Source organism: Nomascus leucogenys, chromosome 15, assembly GCF_006542625.1.
Source record: "Nomascus leucogenys isolate Asia chromosome 15, Asia_NLE_v1, whole genome shotgun sequence".
Classification (NCBI taxonomy): Eukaryota; Metazoa; Chordata; class Mammalia; order Primates; family Hylobatidae; genus Nomascus; species Nomascus leucogenys.
In genome coordinates this window covers 32,767,291-32,781,353 of record NC_044395.1, presented here as the reverse complement: position 1 = coordinate 32,781,353, position 14,063 = coordinate 32,767,291, and the positions used below count along the sequence as shown (strand labels likewise).

General features: G+C 41.5%; 1 protein-coding gene across 1 annotated transcript in view; it reads left to right on the top strand.

Annotated features, from left to right (window-relative positions):
- Positions 1-14,063, top strand: part of CFAP300 (cilia and flagella associated protein 300) — a 34,972-nt gene that overhangs the window by 12,487 nt on the left and 8,422 nt on the right. The window contains exon 4 of the mRNA XM_003253037.4: positions 4,894-5,060. Within this exon, the coding sequence (XP_003253085.1) occupies positions 4,894-5,060 (167 nt within the window). The remainder of the gene's footprint in view (positions 1-4,893; positions 5,061-14,063) is intronic.

Below are 14,063 nucleotides of genomic sequence, written 5' to 3'. Positions count from 1 at the left end.
TTTAATAACATTAATGGATGCTTCCCGTGTGCTCAGCTAAGGGCATCATAAACATTACCTCCTTTCATTCATGAAACAATGCAAGAAAGGTAGTATTATATATCACTATTTTACAAATGAATAGAGGCATAAGCTAAGTAATGTGTGCAGTTTTACTCAACTGAGTGAGCAGAGGACCCAGAATTGAAGAGATTCACCACTTCACTCTCCTGCCTCTGTCACTTCCACATTAATGGGGTTGCCAGAAAAGTACTAACTTAAGACACCAAATGATAAGGAGGCACCCAGTGTTTTATAATGCTAGTACTAGGGGAAAACTGTATTCTTTCTGTATGTGATCATAGTGATGCATTACATGTCTTATAAATGCTGGGGACATAATTTAATGAAATTCCTACGAAAGAAATGTGTTATGGAGTGAGTTGTGTCCCCACCCCCAAATTCATATGTTTAATCCCTAACCCTTCAATGCGATGGTTTTTGGAGATGGGGCCTTTGGAAAATAAATTAGGTTTAGATGAGGGCACAAGGGTGGGGCCCTCATGATGGGATTAATGCCTTTATAATAAGAAGTAAAAGCACTAGAGCCATCTAAGTACACAGAGAGAAGACAGTTTTCTGCAAGCCAAGAAGAGTGCCTTCACCAGGAACTGAATCATCTGGACCTTGACCTTGGACTTTCTAGCCTCTAAAACTTTGAGAAATACATGTCTATTGTTTAAGCCACCCAGATTGGCATTTTGTTATAGCAGCCCAAGCTGACTAAGACGGATCTTGGTACTGAGAAGTGAGTGCTGCTGTAACAAATACCTAAGAATGTGGAAGTGGCTTTGGAACTGAATGATGGATGGAAGCTTGAGGTGCATGTATACGGACACTATGGGCAATTCTGGTGATAGCTCCCAAGGAAATAAGGGACATGTTATTGGAAACTGGGGTAAAGGTGATCGTTGTTTTAAAGTGGCAAATAACTTGGATGAACTGTTTTCTATTGTTTTATGGAAGGTAGAACTTATAAGTGATGAAGTTGGAGATTTAGCTGACGAGATTTCTAAGCAAAGTCTTAAAGTAATGTCTTGCTTAAAGTATGAAAGAAGAGAGATGAATTGCAGAAGGAATTGTTAACCAAAAATGAACCAACATTTGAAGATTTGGAAAGTTTTCAACCTATCCTTATTGTAAAAAAAGAGAAAGTTTGTTCTGAAGAGAACACTGTTCAGAACACTGAACAGCCATTTGATAAAGAGATCATGGGTATGACTCATAGACTTAATCAGCCATTTCAACAGAAGTCAGGAATAGAGATGGAATTATATCAGCAGCAAAAACTCTGCTAGTTTGAGCAATGAGATGAGATGAAGGAAGGCTGTTGGACTTCTTAGATCCTGCAAGAGCTATTGGGCTGTGAACATGCGCTGTTCTTCAAGAAAAGGTTAGAAAGACCCCGAAGCAATTCAGAGATCTTTAGGGCCATCAGGGCCACTGCCTCCATTTCAACAGGCCAGATGGCCTCCAACCAAAGCCTTGGAGGCAGGGCCACGCTGCAGAGCATACGGGCAGAGCATAAGTTGACCCTGTGGAACCTTGGAGATTGGGCCACCCAGAGCCTTCAGGGCTCTACCGCCACCAGGGTAGAAGGAAGACTGCCACCTCAGTGGGTCCAGAGGCAGAGTATCAAGCCAAAGAAGATTATCCTTAAGCATTTAAGATCTAAAGGAATTTGCCTTTCTAAGTTAAGGGCTTGCTTGACACCTGTCACCCCTTTCTTATTTCCTGTTTCTCCCTTCTGGAATGGAAATGACTAGCCTATGGCTGTCCCACCTATGTATTTTGGAAACACATACCTTGTCCTTCTTCACAGGTTTACAGCTGGAGAGGAATTTTGCCTTAGGATGAATCATACCTCAAGTCTACCCATATCCAATTTTTATGGTATTTAGAAGAAACTTTGGACTTTAGAGTTGATACTGGAGTGAGTGAAAATTTTGGGAGCAGGACAAGGTGGCTCACCCCTGTAATCCCAACACTTTGAGAGGCCAAGGTGGGAGGATCACTTGAACCCAGGCATTTGAGACTAGCCTGGACAATGCAGCAGACCCTATCTCTACAAAAAATTATCTGGCTGTGGTGGCACACACCTGTAGTCCCAGCTATTCAGAAGGCTGAGGCAGACGAATCACTTGAGCCCAGGAATTTGAGGCCACAATGAGCCATGATCACATCACCACACTCCAGCCTGGGTGACAGAGTGAGGCCTTGTCTGAGAAAAAAAAAAAAAGTTTGTGGCACTGTTGGAATGGATTGAGTGTATTTTGCATGTGAGAAGAACATGAATTTGGGGTCCTAGTGGTTACATGTTACAGACTCAATGACTGAACTATGTCCTTCTTAATTCATATTTTGAAGTCCCATGCCCATCCCTCCTTCTACCTCATTGAAACCCAATTATTTCCCAAAGGCCCCATCTCCAACTACCATCACGTTGAGGGTTAGAGCTTCAATATATGAATATTTGGCCATACAGTTCAGTCCATAGAAAATGCTATTTTTTATGTCTCAATATATGAATTTTGAAGGGATAGAATTCAGTCCACAGCAAATGCTATTTTCATATCTCTTATTAAGTGGTTTGAGTTTAATCATATTTTTTCACCATCCAAACCCTCCTTCCACTCCCCAAATCAGAGCTAGGGTAGGCTAATTAAAATGGCATGCCCGATGTCAGTCCCTTCTCCTGTGTCCACTGACCAGTCTTCAGAAACTATCGGGCTCTACACTGCTCTTGCTTTTTTGGTCTTTCAACATCACCTAGAACTCCTTTTATCATTTCCTATGGTCTCCTTTTTTCTTTATCCCTCAGAGGATCTTACCTCTAAACAAAGGAAGCTTCTTAGCAGCATAGCTTTTGCAATTACTGAGGCATACACAGTTCCTGGCTCCAGGCATCCTTCATGCCTCCACATGAGCCCAGCTCAGGACATAGAATAACAGGTCCTAGCATGACTCTCAAGTGGACAGCCAAAATAGCTAGTGTAAACATTCACCAGCATTACTTACTCTTCTTAAGCACAAGCTACTTCTCAGGTCAGAGATCCAGCAAATGTATCCAGGGTAGGGATACACCGAGGGCCACCACACCTAGGTCTACAATGTTAGGACTTTGAACAAAAGAACACCACCCGTCTTCTATCAGAATGAGAGTGTGTGTATATGTGTCTACATAGAGACTGATTTAGTGATGGATGGAGGTAATAATAAAAATATACATTTTAATCTTTATGACTTTCTGTAATTTAATGGGACCTCTAGTAGCAGAAAATCCATTCCTGAATGATAAATTCAGGAAATAAGTGTGGGATAGGGGATGGAGGATAGGGGCAAAACTAAGTCTACAAGAGAAAAATAGACGAAATGCTGTTATTTCAGTTTTCTGTAATTCTTAATTTGTGATAATTTGATTAGGGCCTGATTTGAAATTTACCTTCACTTAGAAAACCGTCTTTTGTAGTAAATACTATAAATGAGATCCCAAGGGAGAAATTTTTTGTTTGTTTGTTTGAGATGGAGTCTCATTGGGTCACCCAGGCTGGAGTGCAGTGGCGCCATTTTGGCTCACTGCAAACTCCACTTCCCAGCCTCCCGAGTAGCTGGGATTACAGGAACCTGCCACCACATGCAGCTAATTTTTGTATTTTTAGTAGAGATGGGGTTTCACCATGTTAGCCAGGCTGGTCTCAAACTCCTGACCTGGCTGGTCTCGAACTCCTGACCTCAAGTGATCCACCTGCCTCGGCTGTCCATAGTGCTGGAATTACAGTCGTGACCCACCACGCCAGCTAAGAAATTTTTAAATGAAGAGAAAATGTTTTCAAGATACACTCAAGGACTTTACAAATGCTCATCAATTAAAATTTTTGTGGCCAGGTGCGGTTGCTCATGCCTGTAATTCTAGCACTTTGGGAAGCCGAGGCGGGCGGATCACCTGAGGTCAAGAGTTCAAGACCAGCCTTACCAACATGGAGAAACCCCGTCTCTACTAAAAAATACAAAATTAGCCAGGCATGGTGGCGCATGCCTGTAATCCCAGATACTCAGGAGGCTGAGGCAGGAGAATCGCTTGAACCAGGTTGGCAGAGGTTGTGGTGAGCCGAGATCATGCCATTGCACTCTAGCATGGGAAATAAGAGCAAAATTCCATCTCAAAGGAAAAAAAACTGAGTTATAAAGCATTAAGCATAATAGGAATAAAAAATCATATGAAGCAATTCCTATGCTTTTATAGGCAATTCTGATAATATATGCATTAAGAATCCTCTACTACATTTTTTATAAATGTATTTCATTTTTAAGTATCCTCTAATTTATATTCATCTAGTCCTGAAATGGTGAGATTTTGTTATAAACTTTTTTTTTTTTTTTGAGATGCAGCCTAGGCTGGAGTGCAGTGTCGCAATCTTGGCTCACTGCAACCTCTGCCCACCAGGTTCAAGCAGTTCTCCTCCCTCAGCCTCCCTAGTAGCTGGGATTACAGGTGTGTGCTACCACGCCTGGCTAATTTTTGTATTTTTAGTGAGAGGGGGTTTTGCCATGTTGGCCAGGCTAGTCTCGAACTCCTGACCTCAAGTGATCCGCCCTCCTTTGCTTCCAAAAGTGCTGGGATTACAGGCATGAGCCACCATGCCTGGCCTTGTTATAAACTCTAAATGATTAACAGAAATGAAGAAGCTACAAAATAAGAATTTAATAAAATTCATAACCTAATATATATTTTAAATATATCAAAAATGTCATATTTGTTAACTTCTTAGAATTTCTGCATAGTGATTTATTTTGGAAATAGTTGAGAATACTAAATTTTTCTATCTCCATTCTTTTTAAAATATCTTTTTTCAGGAACTGAAGTGAAAAAAATTGAAGCTATAAATGTTCCTTGCACACAGCTTTCAATGTCATTTTTTCATCGATTATATGATGAAGATATTGTACGAGACAGTGGACATATTGTTAAATGTTTAGATTCTTTTTGTGATCCATTTCTCATTTCTGATGAGTTACGAAGAGTAAGTACAGAATTTTAAAATTTTGCAGTGGAATTTTATTTCAGGAAATGCAAAAATGTCAAAAACTTTGCCTGCTTAAAGCATAAAATACCTTGTCATAAGATACCACTTATTTATAAGTAATGATCAGTAATAATCCTAACATTGGTAGATTTCTACTTAGATGGCACTTTAACCGTCAATTAATTATTTGTGTATTTTAGTAATTCTAAAATAGGTGCTACTAACATCTGATGGGTAGAGATGCTGCAAAACATCATATAACTCACAGGACAGTCACAACAAAGTTATCTGGCTCAAAATATCTATAGTGCTGAAGCAGGGAAATCCTGGCCTATTTAATAAGGCCATTTTTGCTCAATGTGGGCCTTTTAACTTATCAAATGAATATTAAAAACATCCCGGGGCTGCGCACAGTAGCTCACGCTTGTAATTCCAGCACTTTGGGAGGCTGAGGTGGATGGATGGTTTGAGCCCAGGAGTTCAAGACCAGCCCGGGCAACATAGCAAAACCCTGTCCACAAAAACTACAAAAGTTAGCCAAGGCTGGTGGCTCACACCTGTATTCCCAGCTGCCCGGAAGGCTGAAGTCCCAGCTCGGAAAGCTGAAGTGAGAAGATTGCTTGAGCCTGGGAAGTCAAGGCTGCAATGAGCTGTGATCATGCCAGTGCACTCCAACCTGGGTGACAGAGCAAGACCTTGTCTCAAAAATAAACTTAGATAAATAAATAAAAACATCCCAGGAGTAAAAGAATCTTTTTATCTCATTGCTAATATCAACAAAGCCATTGGATTAACTAAATTCAATTTTGTTTTAGTGAAAAGTATACTGAACTTGGAATTAAAATATATAGATCATTTACCTGATTCCTGATTTATTATTTAGAAGATAATAATCTTAGGCAAATTTCTCAATCTTTTGAGCCTCAAGATCTTATCTATACAACATGAAGGTGAAAGTGCCCATTCTACCTTCTTCCTAAAATCATTGAGAAAATTAATTGAGGAAGCATTTACATGTACCTTTTAGAAATATCAAATGCTGTTAAAATGAAATGTCAGCTTGGGCAACAGAGCAAGACCCCCATCTCTACAAAAATATGAAGAAATAAGCCAGGTGCAGTGGAGTGCACCTGTAGTTCCAGCTACTTGGGAAGCTGAGGTGGGAGGATTGCTTGAGCCCAGGAGTTTGAGGCTGCTGTGAGCTATGATTGTGCCACTGCATCCCAGTCTGGGCAACAGAGTAAGACCTTGTCCCTAAAAAACAGAAAAAAGAAATGTATTATTGATATTATCATTGTTCCAAGTATTGAGAGTATTAAAGTAGTTAAAAATGAGGGCTTTCATGTCAAATAGCCATATGTTCAAATCCAGTCTTTGTCACTTAGTAGCTGATCCTTAACTTCTCTAAGCTTCAGTTGCTTCATCTATAAAGTAGGCATAATGTGAGAATTATGTGAGATAATGCACTTACTTTGCTTAGCACAATGGCTGGAGCTTAGTAAGTTTTCCAAAATATTAGCAACTACTATTAATTACTACTGTTATTATTATCCTCAGTTAAGAGAGAAGGGAGATGTACAAGTCTGATGTATTACAAATCCAGATAGCAGTGAACTAGGGAAGCTACTGATCCATCATTCCGGACACAGGAATCTTGTCTGTAGGAGAAAGGGAGGCATCCAACCAGTCTACACTAAGGCAATACCTAAAAGCACTCATTAACTTAGTTAAAGAAGAAAATAAAATTAACTTACTGAGAATACCCAAACACACACAATTGAATGAGACTACATATAGTTCGCTCTTAGGTAAATGAAGTATATCTAACATGAGATAATATAAATAATATACATGGCCGGGCATGGTGGCTCACTCCTGTAATCCCAGCACTTTGGGAGGCCACGGTGGACAGATCACCTGAGGTCAGGAGTTCGAGACCAGTATAGCCAATATGGCAAAATCCTGTCTCTACTAAAAACACAAACATTAGCCAGGTATGGTGGCGGGTGCCTGTAATCTCAGCTACTTGGGAGGCTGAGGCACAAGAATTCCTTGAACCTGGGAGGCAGAGGTTGCGGTGAGCCGAGATCACACCACTGCACTCCAGCCTGGGTGAAAGAGCAAGATTTCGTCTCAAAAGAAAAAATTAAACAAAACAAAACAAAAAATACTATGCAGTAGGTATCTCATATTAATTTCTACTTCTCCTTACCAAGGATTGGAAATTACTAATCAGGAAATGTTTCGTCTGGGTTTCCCTCCTTTTGGATACTATTGGCAGCTCTTCTCTCTCACACTTCTTCTCTGGCATAAGGGTCTACAGACCCTTACCTCTAATTTTAGATAATTCACTGTCACTTCTACAGAAAGAGCATCATCAGTGGACATTGTTTTTAAAAAAGAAGTATTAGTTTTCCAACAGAATACTCTGCAAAACTGCTTGCTGTCTGTCTTATTTATTGCCATGAATAACACCTCTATTCATGAAATGCTGGAGCTCAGTGTTTTTCTACTAGTTGCCTGTATGGCTTGCTCTTGGGTTCATTGCTACTCTGTGGCAATAGGGAGGAAAGGCTTTTAACTTGGTTGCTTTCTGGCTGATAAAAAATAAAACTAACATCCAGCTTCAGCCTGAACTAAAAAAGGTCCCTCATTGTGCAGCACTACAGATTGTATTGGCTCACTGTAATGTAAGTACTAATAACTACCACTTTCCTGACTGTGGCTCAGAAGTGTGACCTCTGTCTAAGAGCTACATAGCTGAAGAGATCTGTATGTGAATGGAGAGGGAGAAAAGCCATAGAATATTATGTTTTCACATTCATTCCAAAAAAATTTTTAAAATTATTATATTTTTTAAAATTACACAGCCTAGCTGGGCATGGTCGCTCATGCTTGTAATCCCAGCACTTTGGGAGGCAGAGGCAGGTGGATCACTTCAGACCAGGAGTATAAGACTAGCCTGGCCAGCATGGTGAAAACCCGTCTCTATTAAAAATACAAAAATTAGCCAGGCATGGTGGCACGCGCCTGGCTAATCCCAGCTACTAGGGAGGCTGAGGTAGGAGAATCGCTTAAACCCAGGAGGCGGAGGTTGCAATGAGCTGAGATTGCACCACTGCACTCCAGCCTGGGCGACAGAGCAAGACTCCATCTAAAAAAAGAAAAAAAATTACCTGGTCATGGTGGCGTGTACCTGTAGTCTCAGCTTCTTGGAAGGCTGAGGTGGGAGGCTTGTTTGAACTCAGGAAGTTGAGGCTGCAGTGAGCCAAGATGGCACCATTGCACTCCAGCCTGAGTGACAGAGTGGGACCCTGTCTCCTCCACCCCCCAAAAATTGCACAGTCTAATCAGTTCAATATAGGAGAGTATTCACGTAAGAAATGTGTTAACTACTCATTCCTAAGTACTTTATTCACCTTTCTCTTAAGCCAGATCTTCAGATAGTTGCAAACATGGGCCTCAATAACACATCATCATTTTCTTACAGAGGAAGGGAGGGAAGGAGGGAGGAAGGAAGGAAGTGGAGATGTGCAAGTGTTACATGTGGCACACCCAGAGAGCAATTAAGTATGGACTGCTTTCCCTTACCTGTATTTTCCTAGACATACATAACCTTGGTTTTCATCAAGGCATTATAAATAAACTGTGTATGGACAACACCATAGAGTTGAGTTTTTTAAATACTTCTTATATGCAATGACCTGTTGGTAAGTTTTCGGTAGAGACTGTGAATGAGCTTAATCAATTTTCATAATTAAGTGCACTTGCTACTAGACAGTGATTGTTGTATAATTCATTGTATTTTCCTCTTTCCCTTGTATGGTAGTGTTAAGTGTAATGTACAATTTTGATAGCCTTTCTCCATCTAGAGTTCCTTTCTGTTTGTTTATTTATTTATTTTTGTCTCTATTTTGTTTATTCATGCTCTGGTATTTATTTCCTTATACTAACTTAGGTTTGTTCTTGCTTTTTTAGTTTCTTGAGTTGCATCATTAGATTATTTGAAGTCTTAGTACTTTTTTGATGTAGGCATTTATTGCTGTAAACTTCTCTTTTAGCACTAATTTTGCTATATTCCATAGGCATGGGTATATTATATTTCCATTTTTATTTGTTCAAGAAAGTTTAAATTTTTCTTCTGAATTTGTTCATTGACTCACTGGTCATTCAGGAATGTGTTGTTGGTTCTCATGTATTTGTATAGTTTCCAAAATTTCTTTTGTTATTGATTTCTAGTTTTATTCCCTTGTGGTATGAGAAGATACTTGGTATGTTTTCAATTTTTTAAGTGTGTTGAGACTTGTTTTGTGACCCAGCATATGGTCTATCCTGAAGACTGTTCCATGTGCTGATGAGAATAGATATTCTGTAACTGTTGGATAAAATGTTCTGTAGACGTCTGTTTCGTCTAGAGTGCAGTTTAAATCCAGTGTTTCTTTATTAATTTTCTGTCTAGATGATCTGTCTGATGTGGAGAGTGGGGTGTTGAATTTCCCAACTGTTACTGTATTAGAGTCTATCTCTTCTGTTAGCTCTAATAATATTTGCTTTATATATTTATGTCTGCTGGTGTTGGATGCATATATATTTAGAATAGTATATCCTCTGCCTGAATTGACCCCATTAGCATTATATAATGAGTTTCTTTGTCCCTTTTTACTGTTTTATTTACAGGTCAAGTGAGTTTGCTATGGGCAGCATATAGTTAGTTGGATCATGTTTTTTTTTTTTTAATCCACTCAGCCAGTTTACACATTTTAAGTGAAAAATTTAATCTGTTTATATTCAAGGTTATTATTGATATGCGAGGGCATACTTCTGTCATTTTGTTAATTTTTTTGGTTACTTTGTATATCTTTTGTTCCTTTTTCTTTTTTTGTTTATCTTTGGGGTTTGGTGGTTTTCTTTAGTGGCAATATTTGAATCCTTCTGTGTTTTCAAATTTTGCTTTCAGGTGTAGGTCTCCCTTAACCGTTTCTTACAGGGCAGGCCTAATGATGATGAATTCCTCCATTTTGGCTTGTCTAGGAAATACTTTCTCTTTCATTTATGAAGGATAATTTTGCTGGGTATAGTATTTTTGGCTGCTAGTTTTTTTCTTTGTTTGTTTTCTCTCTCAGCACTTTGAATCATCCCATCCCCTACTGGCCTGTAAGGTTTCTTCTGAGAAATCCATTGTGAGTCTATTGAGGGTTTCCTTATATGTGACTAGATACTGTTCTCTTGCTGTTTTTAGAATTCTTTTTCTTTAACTTTTGATGATCTGATGATAATGTGCCTTCAAGAAGACCTTTTTGGGCTGTACTTATTTGGGGATCTTTAAGGTTCCTGTATCTGGTCATCTAAATCTCTTGTTAGAATTGAAAAGTTTTCAGCTATAATTTTGTTAAATAGATTTTTTTTCATGCCTTTGGGCTTCTCTTCACCTTCTGGAACACCCATAATTCAAAACTGTGTTTGCTTTATGGTATCCTATATGTAATGTACGTTTTGTTTGTTCTTTTTCTCTTTTTTTTTTTTTTGTCTGACTGGCTTACTTCAAAAGACCTGTCTTCAAGTTCTGAAACTCTTTCTTTGGCTTTATGTAGTCTATTGTTGAAACTCTCAATTGAATCTTTTATTTCATTCATTGAATTATTCAGTTCTAGGATTTCTGTTTGGTGCTTTTTAATGATATCTATCTTTTTGGTGAATTTCTCATTCATATCCTGAATTGTTTTTCTGATTTCTTTGTATCCTTTATCTGTGCTTTCTTGTATCTCACTGAGCTTCTTTAATATCATTAATTTTTTGAGAGAATTTTTTTTTAGGACTAGAGACAGGGTTTCACCATGTTGCCCAGGCTGCTCTCAAACTCTTGGGCTCAAGCGATCCACCCACCTCAGCCTCCCAAAGTTTTGGGATTACACGTGTGAGGTACCATGCCTGGCCATATCATTATTTTGAATTTTTTTCTTATAGCTCATAAATGTATTTTCTATTAAATCTGTTGCTGGAGAATTATTGTGTTCCTTTGGAGGTGTCATCTTTTCTTGCCTTTTCGTATTTCTTGTGTCCTTATATTAATATCTGTGCATCTAGTTTAACGGTCACTTCTTTGAATTTATTGGATTGGCTTTTTTAGGAGAAGACTTTTTCCCAAAGATGTACTTATGGTGTTGGTTGGATAGAGCACTTTGGTTTTGTTTCTGGGTGTATGCAGTAGTGTAGTCTCCATATGATTTATTCAGGTGTACTCAGCATCACTGGTGTCTGTGGTTTCGTCAGTGGCTTAGGTTGCAATTATTAGTAGAGGCTGGAGTGAGGTTTTGCTGGGGACAGGTAGGCCAGTATTTGGGCCCCAGTAGTGGCAGCAGCTGGCCAAAGCACACCTGTCCTTGGGCCCCTGAGCAGTGTAGGCAGGCAGTGGTGTTAGCAGGTCCAAGCAGGCTGATTCTTGGGCCTCCACGCAGCTTGCTCATATGCCAGCAGTGTTAGTGGTGGGCTGGGTGTGTGGATGTGTGTTTGGGTCCTCAGGCAGTATGCATTAAATGGATGATGGCTGTAGCAGTGGTGGCACAACCTTTGGGTTCCCAAGCAGTACACACTTATATTAGTGGTGGCTGTGACATGCTAGGCAGGCCAATCCCCAGGCCCCCAGGGAGCAAGTATGGGTGGGTGCCAGCTGCTGTGGTGGTGGCCAGTTGAGTAGGCCTGTGCTCAGGTCCCCAAGAGGAGTGCACAGATGTCAGCAGTGGTGGTGGTGGATGGGATGGGGAAAACCCCAGAGTCCTGGGTGTGCTTGGGCACTGGATGGGGGACAGTGCCAGGCCAGAGGGGCTGTCCTCAGGTCCTCCAGTGGTGCATACAGGTGGAGTCTCTTGTGAGTTGGGCAGGGTGATCCTCAAGCCCCCTAGCAAAGTGCTCAGATGGAAGCAGCAGGGGCAATGAGTGGAGAAAGCTCATCCTGAGGGCATGTGCAAGGGAGCTGTGGCCCTGCTGCAGGGGGTGGGATGGGGTTGCTGTCAGTGGCTGCAGCCACTGGCAGGTGGATCTTGGGTTCTGGAGAGCACACATTTCAGCCCCCAGCAACAGTGGCCATGGCAGTAGTGGCAGCAACAGTAGGGAGAGCCAGGCTTCAGGGCACATGCAAGCGTGTAGTGGCCCTGCTACCAAGGGAATGGGGGGTACAAGGTCGCTGCCTGTAGTGTATGCTTCAGCCCCTCAGCTGTGGGTGGGAGACCCCATCTTCAGGGAACATGCAAGTGCGTGGTAGACCTGCTGCTTGTGGTGGCAAGGTTGCTATCAGTGACAGCGGCCCCAGGTAAGTGGGTTTCAGGCTCTGGGGAACACACACTTTGTCTCCCTTTGTCTCAAGGGCAGCCTCCTCAGTGTACTGCATCACTCATTCCCCGGGGTACAAGACACCATGCAGAGTCCAGGTGGACATTTGGGGATGTCAGTGGGGCTCTAGGGATGTGGAGATGCAAGGACTCTTGGGCCCCAAAGAAGGATGCAGTCTGGTAGGAGTTGGATTCTCAAAATGGTGCCATCCTGCAGCTGCTTAGAAGTTGGAGGTGGGGGAGAGGTGGTGGGTGGTGGGAGGCAGCATGAGCTCCTCCCTGGAGCAGTGCCATTGTGTGGTCTCCAGGCAGCAGCCTATTACTAGTCTCTGGGCCCATGAGGGTTGAGGAGCTCTCCCATGGTGAGGATTGCAGGAGTACACAGTAGAAATGTAGACTGCTGGGGTCTTTCACTTACCATTTCCCTGCATTGGGAAGCCTCTCCAGACTCCCAGCCAATCCCAGCTCCTTCTGTGCTTGTGTGTTTCCTGCCACCTCTCTGTTGAATTCCCGTGTTCTCTCTTAGATGCCCTCTGTTTTTTTTTGTTGTTGTTGTTTTTTTGTTTTTTTTTTTTTTGAGACGGAGTCTTGCTCTGTCGCCCAGGCTGGAGTGCAGTGGTGCAATCTCGGCTCGCTGCAAGCTCCGCCTCCCGGGTTCACGCCATTCTCCTGCCTCAGCCTCTCCGAGTAGCTGGGACTACAGGCACCCGCCACCATGCCCGGCTAACTTTTTTTGTATTTTTAGTAGAGTCGGGGTTTCACCGTGGTCTCGATCTCCTGACTTCGTGATCCGCCCGCCTCGGCCTCCCAAAGTGCTGGGATTACAAGCATGAGCCACCGCGCCTGGCCTTAGATGCCCTCTTTGAAGTGTGATTATCTACTTGCTATTTTGGTTCTACTTTGTTCAGGAAGTGAGTGCCAGATGCCCCTAGTCAACCATCTTGACATCCCTCCCATCTAAAGTTGTTTATATGTATTTTTTTTTCCACTTTATTTCTTGACCATAGTTTATTTGTCTTTTATTATTTGGGTCTTATTATATCTATATTTTATTTTTAGCTATTTCACTTTTTTTTTCTCTGTCACCCAGGCTGGAGTGCAGTGGTGCAGTCACGGCTCACTGTAGCTTCAATCATCTTCTGAGCTCAAGCAATCCTCCCACCTCAACCTCCTGATTCACTAGGGCTACAGGCATTCGCCACCACGTCCAGCTTATTTTGGGGGATGGTTTTAGTAGAGATGAAGTCTCACTATGTTGCTCAGGCTGGCCTCAAGCTCCTGGCCTCAAGCGATCCTCCTGCCATGGCCTCCCAAAGTGCTGGGATTATAGGCATGAACCACCATGCCCAGCCTTCACATTCTTTTTTTAAAATAGGGAGGCTGAGGCAAGAAGGTCACTTGAGCCCAGGAGTTTGACACCAGCCTGGGCAACATAGTGAGACTCCATCTCTAAAAAAAGAAAAAATAAACAAAGTAGGTAGGATATAAACAATCCAGTGGAAAAAATATATGTTATATCTTACATTGGTCACCTTATTATACCCACTACAATTGATAAATGAATCAGTGGTCTGTATTTCCCAATGGCATAAGAAAATCCCCTACATCGGATCTAGTTTTCTGCTTTCTGTATGAGGTAGCAAGACCTCAGAAGAGCAAGAGTCATTGTCAATAG